The sequence below is a fragment of the Astatotilapia calliptera genome, chromosome 23, assembly GCF_900246225.1.
Source record: "Astatotilapia calliptera chromosome 23, fAstCal1.2, whole genome shotgun sequence".
NCBI lineage: Eukaryota > Metazoa > Chordata > Actinopteri > Cichliformes > Cichlidae > Astatotilapia > Astatotilapia calliptera.
Window position 1 is genome coordinate 212737 of NC_039323.1, and position 16177 is coordinate 228913.

The 16177-nt window shown below is 42.2% G+C and overlaps 1 protein-coding gene across 6 annotated transcripts in view; it reads right to left on the reverse strand.

Annotated features, from left to right (window-relative positions):
- Positions 1 to 16177, reverse strand: part of pex5la (peroxisomal biogenesis factor 5-like a) — a 113917-nt gene that overhangs the window by 11120 nt on the left and 86620 nt on the right. For all 6 annotated transcript variants that reach the window (XM_026159993.1, XM_026159994.1, XM_026159991.1 and 3 more), the window contains 4 exons: positions 8364 to 8480; positions 6434 to 6577; positions 4625 to 4695; positions 1876 to 2094 (listed from right to left, as the gene is read on the reverse strand). In XM_026159993.1, the coding sequence (XP_026015778.1) occupies positions 1876 to 2094; positions 4625 to 4695; positions 6434 to 6577; positions 8364 to 8480 (551 nt within the window). The remainder of the gene's footprint in view (positions 1 to 1875; positions 2095 to 4624; positions 4696 to 6433; positions 6578 to 8363; positions 8481 to 16177) is intronic.

The following is a 16177-nucleotide window of genomic DNA, read 5'->3' on the forward strand; positions in this document are numbered from 1 at the left end:
AATTGAGATAAGGATTAGTGTGACTTAAGGCTGCTGAGTAAGCACGCATAAGACTGCAGGGCCATGATGTGCACTGGACTTTTATTCACAGCGTAACATGATGAGAGGCAGCCGGGGGAATGATGGGGGCGGTACAGAGAGGAAAACTGGAAACCAGGCCGGTCGTATGGAAAGAATGAATTTCTGTTTGTAAACAGTTTGTAAACATGTTCACTGATGTTTGTAAACATGAGTGAAGCTGTGGTCTAATATTTAGCAGTGCATGTATCTGAAAACTGTGACGCGAGCCTTAGCAGAGCGATAAAAGGAAGGGATAGAAAATGAGGGATGAGGTGAGCAGCAAAAATTTAAAGGGATGTTATTCCGTGGACTAGAGGGGAGACCGCAGTAATTGGGCTGTAACTGTGTCTCTTCACACTGACTAGACGATTAATGATTTGATAAAGCGCTACTTTACCTCGGGAGTGGAATTAGGTCTTTCAGATCAGATATACCAAACAACCTCAATTATACGACTTAAAATATTGCAGACAGCACGCACTTAACAAAGTAATTTAACAAGGTCCACACATGTACTGTAACCCTCCGTCTACCATCTCACCAGTATTACTGCCACTACCAGTGTCACCAGTACTACATTTCACAAGTACATATACGAGAGTATTAACAAATCCTGGAATCGTAATTTTACCAGTTTTAACAACAGAAGTCAAATCCAATAAAACACATCTGAAACTTTCTGTTTCTGTCTATCCGAAGCCGCCAGGCTGCAACTCCAACTGTCCAGGAGCTCAGCGATAGTCTGGTCCAGATCTGGGAGGAGCTCCTCCAGGACGCCATCAGTTACCTCATCAGGAGCACGCCCCTTTGTTGTCAGCTACTCTTGGGGCCCACTCTGAGCACCATCTCAGCATCCTTTCATTACCCAGTCCATGTCAGTATAGATATCTAGCATGATTGTTTGTTTCCTATTGACAGTTTCAGTGTCTTCCTTTTATTTTTTTGGCTGTGCATATATTTTATATTAGAGACACGAACAATCCCAATAATAAAGATAAGCCAGCCAAATGAATGAAGCCGTCTGCTATAATGTTGCAACGGAGTGTAAGCACACGTCAAACTGCCCGTCTGCCACAGCATCGTCAGCTGTGGCAACAATTGCTATTAGGAAAGAAGGAACCAGGAATCTGTGGAAGAAGGATTTTGTCATTCATATTTGCTAGAATTAAAAATATTCCCAGCACGTGATATTTATTGTTGAATTAAAAAAACACACAAATTCAGTATGTTATAATGTTATAAATAGAAGGAAAAACTGATGTGTGGCTAATGTTAACTGCTAGTACCAACACCCTCCTTTCCTTGCAGGTTAACGTCCACATGCCTGTCCTGAAGGTATGTGTTGTGGTTAGCATTGCAGGTGTGAATGCTTGTCTGTCTCTCTCCGTTAGCCCTTTAAACACACACCAACCTGTCCGGGTTGTAGCTTATAATAGTTGAGATAACCCTTCTCCTTGTGACTCTGAATTAGAGAGGTGGAAGAAAACAGACAGATAGCAAAATAATAGCCAATTATTGTTAAATAATCAGTGTATTAGTGTACAAAACAAACACCCAGGACCAGATTTTAAAGTGAAATGTCTTAAACTTGGTTTAGTAATTGTTAACAGCTACAAGTTTAAGAAACCTGCACAGCTACATGTTGCTTTCCACTTCATCAACAACACCTTTGACTTGCTGCAGCCTCTGATATGTGTACAAAGCCAACATACGAGACATCCGTCCATCTTTAATAAAGTGGCAAACAAGAGACTGCAGGTTTTCTTATGCTGTAGTGATCCTTTTAATTAGGTCTAAAGAGTTTAAATACTCTACCTTTCATGTCTGCCCAGGTTGGGAGCATGAGACATCCTGCGCTGGGAGTTTGGAGATCCCGTTAGATGAGTCTTGCCTTTGACAAGATGCTTGTACTTGGGATTGTGTCTCAGCCAGCGGAGGAGGGCCTCACAGGCATCATGGCGCATACCAGTGTTGGTCAGGCTCACTGCCAGAGCCAAGAGGGCTATAAGGTTGTTTGGGTGGAGCTCCAAACACCTGGATGGAGACACGATTCGTTCACGGGAGAAGAGAAATCAAGTAAGGTGTTCACTTCAAAGAGAAATCTAGATTTGACAAGCATTAATTGGGACAGGCCAAAGCAGAGGAACATCAGGCCAAGGCTAATGATTTCTGGGCCAGAGCGAACGAGCAACACTTCTCCTGCTCCGTCTCTGCTGCAGAGAGTCGTGTTTGCATGCTACCCACAGCTGATGATTTGAATTAGCTTTGCACTTAGGCAAAACGGCATGGGTGGTTGTTCCAGAGACGGAAAGTATGTTTGTAGTAATTGCTGAAGTTATATCACCGGTTATATCACGTGGACGCTTGCCACTGTGCTGGCACTTCATAATTGAAAAGGGAAGAAGAACAGAACAGTGTTGGATGAACGACTTGGATTAGTTGAAAGACTAAAGGGGAGGCCAAAACGAGATTTAGCTTTCAACAAGATAATTTTTTAGCCAGATTTGCTACAGTTGATGTGCCAGCTTCCTTAAAACCATCCTAATCTCGCACAAACCAAATTATTTCAGTCCCACTGCAAATGACGTAAACCCTGGTTCAGGACACTGACGTTCACTGCATATAAAGTTAGGCCCATAAATACTCACACAGTGTTGCATTGTTTGCCTCCGTACATAGTGGATTTTAATCGAACAATTAAGGTGTGATCAAAGTGCAGACTTGACTTCAAGGCGTTTAACAAAAATACGAAACTGTTTAGGAATTATAGACATCTTTATACTTAGTCCCCCATTTTTATAGGCTTAAAAATAATTAGACCGTCAGACACAATTTGCAGATTTTGACGGCCTGTACCTCGACAACTGTTCATGGACATCACCAAATGCTGTGTTTCCGCCCTTGAGATGATCTGCCAGGCCTTCAGCCTCCTACTGTTGTTACTTTTTGGGATCTCTCTGTATCCAGCTTTCTCTTCAGTAACTAAAGAGCACGATCTGTTGGTTGAAAGCCGGTGACTGAGTCGGCCATGTTTGCCTTGCTATGTGCAGTATGCTTCTTATTATTGGTGTGCACTGTGAAATCCTTTCTGATCAGTTTAGCACCATTTAGCAGAGGGTATAGCCTTGTACACTTCACAGTGCATCCTGTTACCTCTATCAGCAGTCACACCATCAATAAACAGTTGTGACCCACACATGCCCGTGCCATAGCACAGCCTCCACTGTGTTTGACGGACGATGTGGTTTGCTTCATTTCTCTGGTTTGGCGTGCTTTTCTCTTTGCATCATTTGCATCAACAATTCTGCTCTACTTTGTGCTCTTCCAGGCCCTCTGTGATTTTCTTAGAGTAAGGCATGAACTGGCCTTTCTATGTTTATTTTGTTTTCCAGCCTAATGATGAACTTTACATATAACGTCTCATCTTTTTGGCAGTTTCCAGCAAACAGCTACTAAACAGAAGGTAAACAATTGGAATCAGATCTTTCATCTGCTTAATTTGTCATCGAATAACAAGGGAACGGGTCTCACCTCGTCAAAAACCCACCTTTCAGTCACCTGTCTGAAAATGGACTTTGCATAAAAAAACAGTTAATGTGATACGGTTTTCGAGTCATAGCTTAAAGTCTGCCCTTCGATCACATCTTAATTGCTTTATTTCAAATAGCAGTACTGTAGGTGTAGCCTTTGTATCAAAGAAGACATTTTCTGAATTAAAGCATAAACATGGCAAAACAAAGTTAAGCATATGACATTATTCAACAAACAGATAAAAAAGAGAATACAGCAGTGTTGTGAATCTGAAACGATGCCACTGTAACCACAAGCTAAAAACATTTAATCTCACTTCATACAAAAAGAGCCTTCGCAGATGGAGCCATTACATAACACAGACATTCAAACCACAGAAGGAGCGTGTAGGACTCTGCTGGACCGCAGGAATCTCAGGCCAACTAAGATATTCTGCATGACAGCGGACACCGTTTGTAATCCACGTCTAACAGCGATCACATTTTCCTAGTCTTGTTTCTTTCTTCTGAAAAATGGACCATATCTGAAGGAAGAACACTTTCTGCTGAATCTCTTGTGTTTTCTGTTGTCAGCACTCACATTCCCAGAAAGGTGTCATTTCCGGCTTCACCAGTTTGAATGAAAGTGGGCCACCTCCCATTGAGGCTTCTGCTCATAAACGTGCTCTGTGCTATCACCATCCATGTGGGGTGTCTCTGTTTTAAGAATAAAACTCCCAGAGCCTGCTCTTCCCATCTCCATCTAAGGATAACTGAACAAAACTGTGATGGTGTTCTTCTTATAATACTGTTTTAACATCGGCATATAGTTATGACTTGGTTTTGTTCTCGCTGAACCTACTGCTGTTAAACAGTTCAGTGAAACCTCGCAGGCAAATTTCACGTGCTGGGCTTCATCTTTTCACATGATATTTCCACAGTGTCCCACTTGTGCAAACATATGGTGTTCCCAAGCAGCAACAGCTGACTGACTCCAATGTCTGCGAGCGTTTTTTGATTTTAAATGGGAACTGAATGCAGTTGTTTGTCATTACCTCTGGAGGGAGACAATCGCTGCCTGCTCGTTCTCATTTTCAGCCTGGGTGGTCCCCAGGACTTGCCAGGCCTGCATCAAAACAATACAAACAGGTAAAGAACAAAGAGTAAAAAACACACGGTGGAAACAGTGTACAGCCTATGCTGCCACGGCTGTTGTCTGGCTACTGTGAGTTAAGACATCCATAGCTCCAGCTAATTTTAAGGAAGTACAACTGGGGTATATGCAGTGATGATTAAGACTGACAGTGTTTTATTTGGACTATTGTCCTCAGGCACCATCAGATATTATGTAGTAAAACTGAAAAAGAGCATAATTTAATAATAAATATAGTTTATTTTGTGTGTAACCGCGATGGGACCTATCCAGGTATGCATTTACTGCATTGTTTGGCATCGTGTTTGGCATCGCTGTCATGCTGAAACATGAAGCCCCTGCCAATCAGATGCTTTATAGATGATATACAGTGGCTCAAAATGTGAAGGTAACTGCATCCACGATTGTGCCTCCACCGTGTTTAAAAGTTGGCTGTAGACACTCAGGGCTGCTCCTCCATACATACTGTCAACACTTTGAACCAAATATTTCAAATTTGGATTCATCTCTCCAGAAGTCCTCTTGCCCCTCATTTTCTGCCCATTTCCTGTGTAACTTGGCACACCCCAATCTCCCCCATTCTCTCGAGGCTGTGCTGGTAGACACAGATAACCTCCTTGCAATGGTACGTACTGATGAGCCTTCCTGGAGGAGTTACTACCAACCTCTGTAGGGTCCAGGTATTACCTCATGCTACCAGTAGTAACACTGACCCTAGCCAAATGCAAAACTAGTGAAAACAAGAAGGAAAAAAAGCATTCCTGTTTTGGGGGTTGTCTCATCGTTGCCCAAAGCAGCTGATTATCATCCCCTTCTGCTGCTCAGCTGAGCAGATCATTATCCCACAGCTTTAAATGACTTGCTGTCCTCTTTAATTGGAATATGTTTATGTGTTAGAGGGACGACACTGACTTGAATTAGGGCCTTCATCAACACAAGAGGCCAGACAATGATATAACGAACCTGAAATCCAATCCAGATTATGAGATTAGTCCCACTGTATGATGTGTGTGTAAGGGCACATTTAATAACCTGTTCTAATCTCTCTACATGCTTTTTTTGTTCAGCTCTTTGAAACCAGGCGCCAAATGATTTCTGAATGATTCAGAGGTCTTCGCAGTCGGCCAATAAGCCGCTACGTGCCCTACAAGGAAATTTGGAATCGTATTAGTTCCATATACCGTGGGATAATCCTCTCCTCGGAATAACTGGCACATTTCTGTATATTCCAGGGGATTCCGAAGTACTTTGAATGAAGGCTTTGCTCTTTCAGCTCGCAAAGAGGTCACTCCATTGAAATGGGAGGAATACAAAAAGGAGAATGAGCTATTGTTCATCTCACTGGGCAAATGGAAATTCTCATCAAGTGCAAGTTGAGTATTTTTTTGCTACAGTAAACAACTATTTTTAAAAGGGAAAAAATCCCCTGACCTCTACAGGCAATCAGCATTGAGCCTGTGGGTGCTGCCTACCAAATCAGCTGGTCAGTGAGGCATTCTTCCTCTGTAGCAGGGGAGGATTTAGCCATAGCTTTGCAATGAAAGCCTCAGTGATCCAGTCCAGTTAGCCGGCGTAAGGCTGCAGTTTTATCGGCCATTTGTACTCTAAAAGTGTACAAATGTCTGTAAATATGAATAGCTCTGCTACTGACTTGACTGGGTAAACAGTGTGTGTTGACAGCTCTGTGCATGTGTATATTAGCAGAATTCACCTCTGAATCGTGAGGGTCCTGTAGGACAGCTGCTTCAAGCAAAAGCACAGCGTTTGGCAAGTCTCCCTCTCGGGATTTCTTCAGTCCCTCTTCGAATGCATTAGGCAAGTCCTTATAAGGATTATCTGTGTGGAAGTAGTAACCCTATCAGCAAGAAGAAAAGATAAAAACAAGCACAGTGGCAACGTCAGTTTCACTCTTCTATTATTCCATTGCAAACCAAGTGTCCTGTGCAGTTGTATATTTAAGCAAAACTGCAGGAGCAGGAATTGATCTTTTCTCCTTCACATCAAACCTGGACTGAGCTCCCCAGGGTTTGTCTGCTCTCTTTAAATGTTAAACTTTGCATTTTCAAACTGTGATTACCCTGGTGTGTTGCGTGCTTTTGAGCACGATGACTTTGAAACAGATTTTTCCTTAAGAACGAGCGCTACGCTGGGATCAATACAGAAAGCCCACAAGTCTGATCTCACATGATTTCCTGGCATAAGAAGGTCAGCTGGTGGGTGATGCTCAGACATGTGCTCATGTCCTCTGAAACTCGGGAAAATGTCATTGTGATGCGGTAAACATGCAGGTCAGTGTGCAGGCGTTGTTACATTGCATCACAACACATTAACAAGTAGTGTTGATCAGTCTGGCGTGAACCAGAAAGATAAATACAACTAAATTATTACTTTTTTTTTTTGTATGTTTCTTCTTCAGAATGGCATATTTTTAGACTCTTAGACTTTAATTATCTGTGCTGCTTTCAATAAAATAAGCAGCTTTAGCTTTACTCGCTGTTTCACTCTTGGGTTTTCATATTGTCACTCTTCTCATACACAATAGGGAATCGGTCAAACAGACCTAGAGACCACCTCATCCCTTTGTGGCACAGCATTCACCCGGCAGCTGACTCTAGGTGAAAAAAAATCCATATTCCCCAACAACCTGGCTAATGGGTGTTGGCTATGTTGCTGGAAACTTCTATTTAAATTCTTTGGTCACTAGCAGGTTGCCACGGTCGCCTGGAGCTTACATGGAAGAAGCCACTTGTCTGCATAGACTCCCTAATTGGCCTCCTAGCTAGTGAAACTTGAAAGTTTGACAGGTTACACGTCACAGGTTCACAATCACTTAGCCAGTAGTTAGCCAGTGCTTGCAGACAATTAGGTATCTTCCACACAAACTGGAGGTGACCACTGTTATCAGCTAATGCTAAGCGACAGTATAGTAACTGGTAGTGATGGCATCACTGGCTGGTCTTTAAGAATCAGTTTCACAGCGACGGCAAGCGACCTCCAGTAACTACTGGCAACCACTAGAGGAATACTCATCTTTGCATGGATACCAGTGCTTACCAGGTATGTGTGACTGAGACCAAAGGCTTCACATTCAACACGGAGTCGTTTAACACTAGTTTACACGTCATTCCTCATTTTTAAAACCCATTCACATATATAAAAGTTCTGGATCCACAAAGCTCGGTGCATTACAGTAACCTTAAAGTCTCTGATAGTTGACCGTTAACCTCAGGGTGACAAGCCTCCATTAATCACGCCTGTTCCTAAAATCCCTCCGTTGCTCACTCATTCATCACTTTGAGACTTCAAGGCCACTTACTAATCATAAATCTTCCCTCATGCGCATTGTGAGAATATTAGCACAGGTTCATTTTATGGCTGCATAAATTCTGACAGTCACACATGGATAAATACAGAATTGGACACTAAATCAACGTGGAAGACAATAAATAGCTCAGATATTTTAAATGTTGATCTACAAAGGCTGATAAAACTATATTTGGTTTCAGGTTTTTATAGATGTCAGATGTAAACATACTGCACACTTTCACTCTAGGCGCACACGCAGTTCTGCATATTCCTGCATCACTGTCATCAGGACGAATCTGCGTGCGCGCTGAGAGTAACATTTTAATAATAGTGACCTTCTCGTACGGAGACACAGTGGAGGGAATCTGTGCCTGCTCGTTTTCCGTCAGCCAGTTTCGCCGAGCCAGCTCTTCCCACTCTGCCTGCATCTTATCCCAGAACTCGGTATCTGACTGCACACATCAGAGAGAGAGAGAGAGGACACAGTTCAAGAAAACAGGAAGGAAGGAGTGGAAGGTGACAGGGGGGAAATGAGTGAATAGTTAGCTCTTGCAATTTGCAATCACCCTACTGTTGGAAATGTCACGTCTGCCTATTTCCGTGCTGTAATGTACAGACCTCACACTCCTGATGACTCATCACATCTGCATGTCAAGGCAGAGTTTAGAGGAAAAATGCTTTATGCTGGAAATGCAGCTGCAGGAAATGGATGAAGACCCGACCAGAATGAAACACGCGGCTGGCACCTTCTTTCAACAGAATCGGTTAATTCTTCAAAACAGCAGCTAAACCTGAAGTACTGTTTCTGCCGTTCAATAATTTGCATATTTTAAGCTTGGTCTGTTCTTTCTAAGACGATCAGAAACACACAAAATGTTCACCTTTCCTTGACAGAGTTGGACTTAAGGAACTCTATCAGGATGATATTTGCACCCTTCAATCAGCAGACCGAAGGCTGTCAGTGTAATGTGGGAGTTTGCTTCCTGGAGCATTTTCTAACATTTCTTCTGACAGGAAATCAAAGCCTGTACTGGGAACCTTTTAAATACATGTTTGTTTGCCATCAATTAGTTTAATCAACCAGAGTTTGTGTTGTTTTGCAATAACCCTTGAATACGACAGCTTACTGTAATGTAATTAACGGCAAGACTACTAATGATAAGGAAACTGTTGAATTGTGTTTATTTATTATGGTAGCAGACCTATAAACACTTCAAAGAGGCTTTAAGAAAACCGATTGTAACACGTGTCACCTGGCAGTTTGTTGCTCTCTGCCAGGTGATTGGCTGAAGAGCTATGAAAAGGTAGTGGGTGTGTGGGGTGAGGTCAGCACTCTTCTGTGGAAAAAACAGAAGAGTGATTAATTCACTCGGATGCGAGTGGGTATACTGTCGGTAAGAGCCTTTTGCCATTTTGTTTGGATTATTTGTTATTGTAGGTGCCCGTTTTTAATGTGTGTCGCTGGACTTTTTTAGTGTGACCACGAGTTTTAATAGAAGAATTGATCAAGCCCTAGATCGACTGCGCGCAGGGAGACGGATCAATATTGTAGGTATATTGAGTGTGTGTTTTAGCTTTGACTTTGAATGGTTTCACAAAATTGATATTTTATTGGGTAATATTTTATTCCATAATGTTGTTTGTGTTGTTCAGCTGTGCTGTCTCTGCTGTCCTTTTTTGTTCGTTCTTTTGATTGATTTGGAATTTTGTTTTGGTTAGTTCGTCCAGCCGTGAAGGCGGGTATTGATTGTGAGTGAGTTGTGTAAGGGCGGACTAACCTCCTTCTTTGTTTTTTGTTTATTTGATTGTGCCACTTCCCTTTATATTCCAGATTACAGGTCATGCATAGCGCTGCTTCCCAGCTGTACTGAGACCCGAATTGTTTGCAGTGCGTGTCACAGGTAAATTGACTGCAGTGTCGCTAAACGGGGTGTAACAGTTTGCAGTGTTGTGTTATTTCTCACACCATTTGTGTGGTAAGTCTCATGTGCAGCTGGGATATCAGCAGGATGTTGTAAGTCCTGTCTGGAAATAACTGGGAATTTGGGAATGTAAGTTTTGGATGCACAGTTGTGTGGTGTGCAGCCATACGGCTTACAAGTTCCTGTCCTATTTATGTACACAGTAAACATGATGGGGCAGTTTTTGGTGTGCGGTCCCATTTCTCTTCACGTACATGCCTGTCGCTACAGATTTACTTAATGACATGACTGCCTTTCATGCAAAACGCGAATACTCTGCATGGCCACTTTTTTCTTTCCAGCTGGTTTATTTCATGATTTGTGACCGCCTTCCTGTCAGAAGCAGAGCAAAGAACAGGAAGCCAAACAGAGCAGAGCAGCTTCCTCTGACTTATTCAGTCCTTTATAGTCATCATGACAACATGACAGCGTCGCACACAGTACATGCGTGTGTGAGACACTGTAGAAGCAAGCAGGGTCAGAGAGACCTGCTATAAGGACACATGTGTTTGTGTCAAAGGTCTCAGATCTCCACATGAAATGATCCTTTTGACTGACATCAAGGCCACGGTGCGGCCCCTCGTGGTGAAAGATGGCAGGTAATTGCAGACTGCTGACTTGCACACAAATTGCATCGAGGGGAGCCTTCGCTGTCGGCTCCATCAGGAAGCATGGCATCAGAGAGTCGGTGTTTGAAGCAGAAATTTGGAGGTCGAGTAGCTGTTTACATTTAGAAACATGTGAGTTTGTGTCATAGCCCTGTGTCGCTGCACCACATTATTTTGTTTAGCATTTTTGTTTTTGCTGGTGTGTGTGGTGCAACAGAAGAGTATCATCTGGGCTGAAACCACCAAATCCCTACAACACCAAGTACCTTTTTTCTCTGGTCCCTCTTAAATACTGCAGTACACCCTCTATTAACCCTCTCAGGCTCAAATTAAACTTTTTGTTGCTAATGCACAACCAAGTCCTGCAGTGGTACTTCTGAGTACAGCAAACTCATAAAATATGTATGTGGGGTAATCAGGTTGTTAGTTTTTAACTGTTGCAAATCGGCGACGCCCGCCTCGAGAGGGTTAAACAGCTGAGCTAATAAATCTCTCTGTGTTAGGATGCCTGTGTTTTCTTCCGTCCTGGTCGTGATCTACTCTCGTCTGTCTGTCCGTCCGGCCGTGTTTATTTTGGATTCTCAGTTTTGGTACTTTTTGAGTTTAGCATTAAAGCTGTTTTGAAGTACGCTCTTGCCTCTGAGCGTCTGCACTTTGGGTCCTCCTTACCACCACTCCTGCCTGCACACAGCCCTGACTTGACAGTCTGGGCCCAAATCTGAACTCCACATGTAAATAATAAGGTGTTTCTCATCTCTCCTTCACACATTGTACTCTAAGTTTAAGCAAGCATTTATGCAATAAATCGAACTGATATACAAAGTGTGACCAGCGTGATCCAGTGTGAGAACTGCGAGTATCATAGCAGGAAGTCCTTAAAATGTCTTGCTGAAAGTAACCAGCACACGTTAGTCTTGCATTCACATCGGCTGAGTCTGACTGGCTTAATGATTGGCTGTTATTACAGGCTTGTATTATTCATCTTGGTGTCAGGATGTTTCCTGTGTTACAGAACATAACGGAGAAAAGATGCCCAGCAGCTCGCTTGTTTACACCACTATCAGTGCTATCTGCAGTTACAAAGTGTGTAAAAATACACTGCTGAAGGTTAACAATGACTCCGACCCTCTTCCTTAATACTAATAATAAAATGCTAAAATACAGTTTTTACCCCTAAAATCAGTATAAGATTAAGAAACTACCATTTACTTAAAATAAATTAAAAATCCACAATATTGCGCTCATATGATCCATACTTCCTGTTGTTAGTCCCGAATCCTGATTCCCTGCACAGCATCATTTCCTCCTGGCTTCCGGCAGTGTTCATCTTCATGTTCTTATAATAGATTTTTATGGCAGGCTGCAGTCATTGTGGTAATTTAAATACTACGGCTTTAATGTTTTTTCATTATTTTTATCGCAGGGCCTGCATTGGCCCTGTTACCTACCCATCATCTCAATGTTTCCAAGTCGTAGACGGTAAACTGCTTGCGGTACCGCTCAGTAAATTGCTCGGAGAATTAAAATCGAGTAAATACACATGCATGTTGTGAAATGACAAGAAATTCATATTTCTTCATAATGCTGTGACGGATGTTTTCAACGCTGGCATTGGCAGTTTAATTATGAGGAACAAGGCAAAGACACAGCAAGGTAATTATATCCTGCGTACGACTGGAGTGAGGCCACGGCTGCGACTCTAATTTCAGCAGCTCTGATGAAGTGTTACGTGAAAGAGACAGAGAGCTTCCCACAACCAAACATGTCGCCGCTGCTTGTAAATGAGGTGGGGTTTCATTAGTTACTTCATGAATACATTATTAACAACAGCAATAATCATAGCAGCCTCTACAGAGCTTGCACATCGCTGTTTGTGTCGCCTACTTTTGGAAAAACTATACTTATGTTTTGCCTTTAGAGTCCAATTAATGCGTGCTACTCAAACGGGCTGAGGTGATGAATGCAGTGAAAATAAATGGACGCGGCTGAGAAGGTAATTTGTAATGAAAATTCTCGATAAGTCAGCTAAAAAACGAAAGGTGCAATATATTTATCTTAGGCCTGATAGGAAAAACAGAGCCATAATTATTTATAATAAATGATTATGAAATGCCCTTTTGCATAGAGCATTATCGTTACTGTAAACACAGGTGGACTTATAGACTTAATATAAAGGTAGAGATGCACACTCACGGGAGTTGTGTGTGTAAACCAGCATAGTTAGCATTCAAACAGCAACATGAAACTTTGTCTTATGGATGAGTTCAGATCTCGCTCATGTCTGCATTTATACAAACGACTTTATCACCAGGTGCAGAGGGAATGGAGACCCACAGGCTTTAAAGCTTTTGGCAACCATCAGACCAACCTTCATCACACTAAAGTGAATATTTCCTGCTTTTCGCTAACTGAAAAAATGCTAATAATCCATAAATGAATGTTATTTTGTTTTGTTCCTTGTGATGTTGAAATTTGCGATGATAACTGGCCTAACAGGATGTCAGTTTGAACTGTTACCTTGAAACACAGTCTTTGGAAGAAAACAAGTACTTGAACAGGGTTACTTATCCACTTTGCCCAGGCGGCCTGCATCACAAAAAGTCTCATTATTTACCAGTGACACAGCAGCAGACTCCAGAAAAAAGGACTCTTCTCATCTCCGGAGCAGGACTGGCCTGGCCTTTTAATGTTAATGAGCCACCCACTTCTGTGCTGCGTAGGCCAAGTCCTTGGTCAGCGAGACAAAAATAGGAAGCTAGAGTCCCGATAATGTCACTCAGAGACGAGTAAAATGCACTGCTGTGGACAAAGTGCTACCAGTGCATTTTGGCAGACCTTCTGCATGGATGTCTTTGATAACAGCACATAGATCTACTTCAGTGAGGGCTTTTTCATGTAAAGGTTTGTGGCTGATTGCAAACAAACTGAAATGAAAGATCCTTACTCTAGGTTGAGCCGGAGTAGCAACAAAGTTTGCTTCTTTTATTATAGTAGTGAAGATGTGACCTTCAGGACCTACTTCCTTATTGTATTCTTCCTCACTGTAGTAGACACTGCAGTATATTATTTGATAGCTGCTGACGAAATACGCAGCTGCAATGTTTTATGGTAGTTTTATTTTAATAGTGACAGAGAGAATAACAATCTAAAATGTAGAAAAAATGCATTAGATAAAAGTTATAAATGGATTTGAATGTCACTGAGTGAAATAAGCACTTGATCCCATTGAATCCAGCTGGAATTCTGGCTGCCAGTGATACCAGGCCTGTGAGCCCATGTTTCATGCAGATTACAGGTAATCAACTTGATCTGAAGTCATTATGCATGTACAGCACACAGGGCTGGAGTGGGCTACAAGACCATCGGGAGACGTAACTGTTGGTGGGATCATCTAGAAATGGAAGCAATAAAAAAACAGTCGCCTTCGTTCTGGAGCTCCACACAAGGATGATGATGAGGAAGGTGGAGGATCAGCCCAAAACTACACAAGTTTGAAGATAACTGGGACCACAGCCACCACTTGGTAACACATTATTGTCACGGTTCTGGGTCTTTTGTTTTCAGTGTTTTGAGTTTTCTCATGGTTTTTGTCATTTTGTATGATGTTAGTCTACTTTGTTATTCTACGGTTGACTCTGTAGTGCCTCGGTTGCTTATTCTGTTTAGCTTTTGGTTATTGTGTCCTTGCCAACTGTGTTTATTTAATTGTGTGAGTTCTTGTTTCTCTCATTGTGTTTCGCTTCATTATGTTCATGTTTCCCCAGCCCATCACATCTGCACCGTCGCTCCCTCGTGTTCCCTCGCTCCCTCTGTGCTCGCCATCAAGAGCTCGCCCCCTTGATCGGGGATCAAATACATATTTCATTAAAGTACATAGAAAGTTTAATTAACAGCCAAATGAAGCTTTTTGTGGGATCAAAGTAGATAAAGGGACAGCATCTTACATACTGCACTATAGCTTATAGTTTATTTAATGGATTTTCTTTATTTTTCACTTATGTTTCCATGTTAGGCTACAAATACTTTTTTCTGCTTTCAATTTTAAAAAATAGCTGTTGAGAGCATGTCTAATGTGGCGATATAGCCCTGAATGTGTACAAATACTGGCCTACATATAGGAAGCCTACAAATAAACAGGGCCATGCTAATGTTTTTTACACATGACAAGTCTGCATGTAAACACAGAACCTGGGCTCCTGAAAACCTTCACACTGGAAGGAACTTTCACCAGCTCATTTTTCAGTGACCCAAAGTGTTGTTTCAAAGCACAAAGGCTCACTTTTTGCACTCCACATTTTGAAAGTTTCCATTCATGCTGCATTCACCACTCATCAAATATATAAATATCATTTTTCTTCAATGCAGGTACATTTATACTTTTTTAGGAGATGCTTTGTGCGTCTTCATTCTCACGCTGAAAATTTTACAGCTCCAACATTTGCAATTTTGTGGACTGCTGGAGGGCACAGAGATGGAGATTGTTGAGAGTAGTGGAGGCATTACTCATTTACTTTCCCCATCCTAATTTTCCCCAGGAGGACTGTGGATTAAAACTGCTGACCTTTTGATCGCAGGGCTGCATCTCTAACTTGTCGGCAACTACATTGCCGCAACAAAGGCAACTTAAACCAAGACTGCCTCAGACTAATATTCTGTCAGATAAAATTGAAGCCGCTGCGTTTTAATCAAACGGGAGGGTGCGCAGTCACCTTCGTCTCATTTTTATCACCACTGTGGGACCTTTTCCTATGCCCCTCAGCCAAAACGCTGTTTCCCAAAGTCACAATTTAGCCTGCAGCAATTTCAGGGCTTCTCTGTTTAATGAAAGCATTACATTGTCATCAGCTCAAAGTAATTTACGGCGTCCTCGTGTGACATGCACTGTGCATACTTTAAATATATCTCCCCTGTATAGTTAGTAGTCTTGGACCGCTGCCACTTTATCCTCCCTTTTCCACAGATTTTATGTGCAAAGGCACTAAAGGCATAAGCTTACAGGTTCCCATAAGTGCCAGCTTCGTAAAATGAATCTTATTTAGACGGCTAATTCCACGAATCCTCCCCGGGTCCTAATTTTCTTACATTTGGCTGCTTCGTCTAATTGAATGAATTGGAAGAAAGACGCTGTGCTGATTTAATGTTCTGTCTGTGCTGTCTCTACCGCCGTGTCTTTGTAAGTATGAAAGAGCATGCATATGCACAGCTGCTTAAATTGAAATTATGCGATTAAGGTCTTTGGCATTGGCAAGCGAAGCCAAAATGGCTGACGGCTCGCATCAAATGAAGGCCAGCACTCAGGCTTCTCGATCAAGGCTGTGAGATACTGTTACGAATCGATACGCCGTTCTCAGAAGGAGAATCTCTAAATCTCATCATTTATCTGCCACCGGACGACCAGAACCTGTACAGGTGTTTGGGTGGATGCAGCTTTTCGCTAATATGAAATGTTACGTCATCGTCAAATTTGGGATGGGATCCCCCGAACGGGCGGCTCTACTCCCTTACTGCTGCTGCTCCTCTCACTTCTGTTATTTATTGATCATTGCACGTAGCTCGGTGTGCAGCAGTCTATTGTAACCT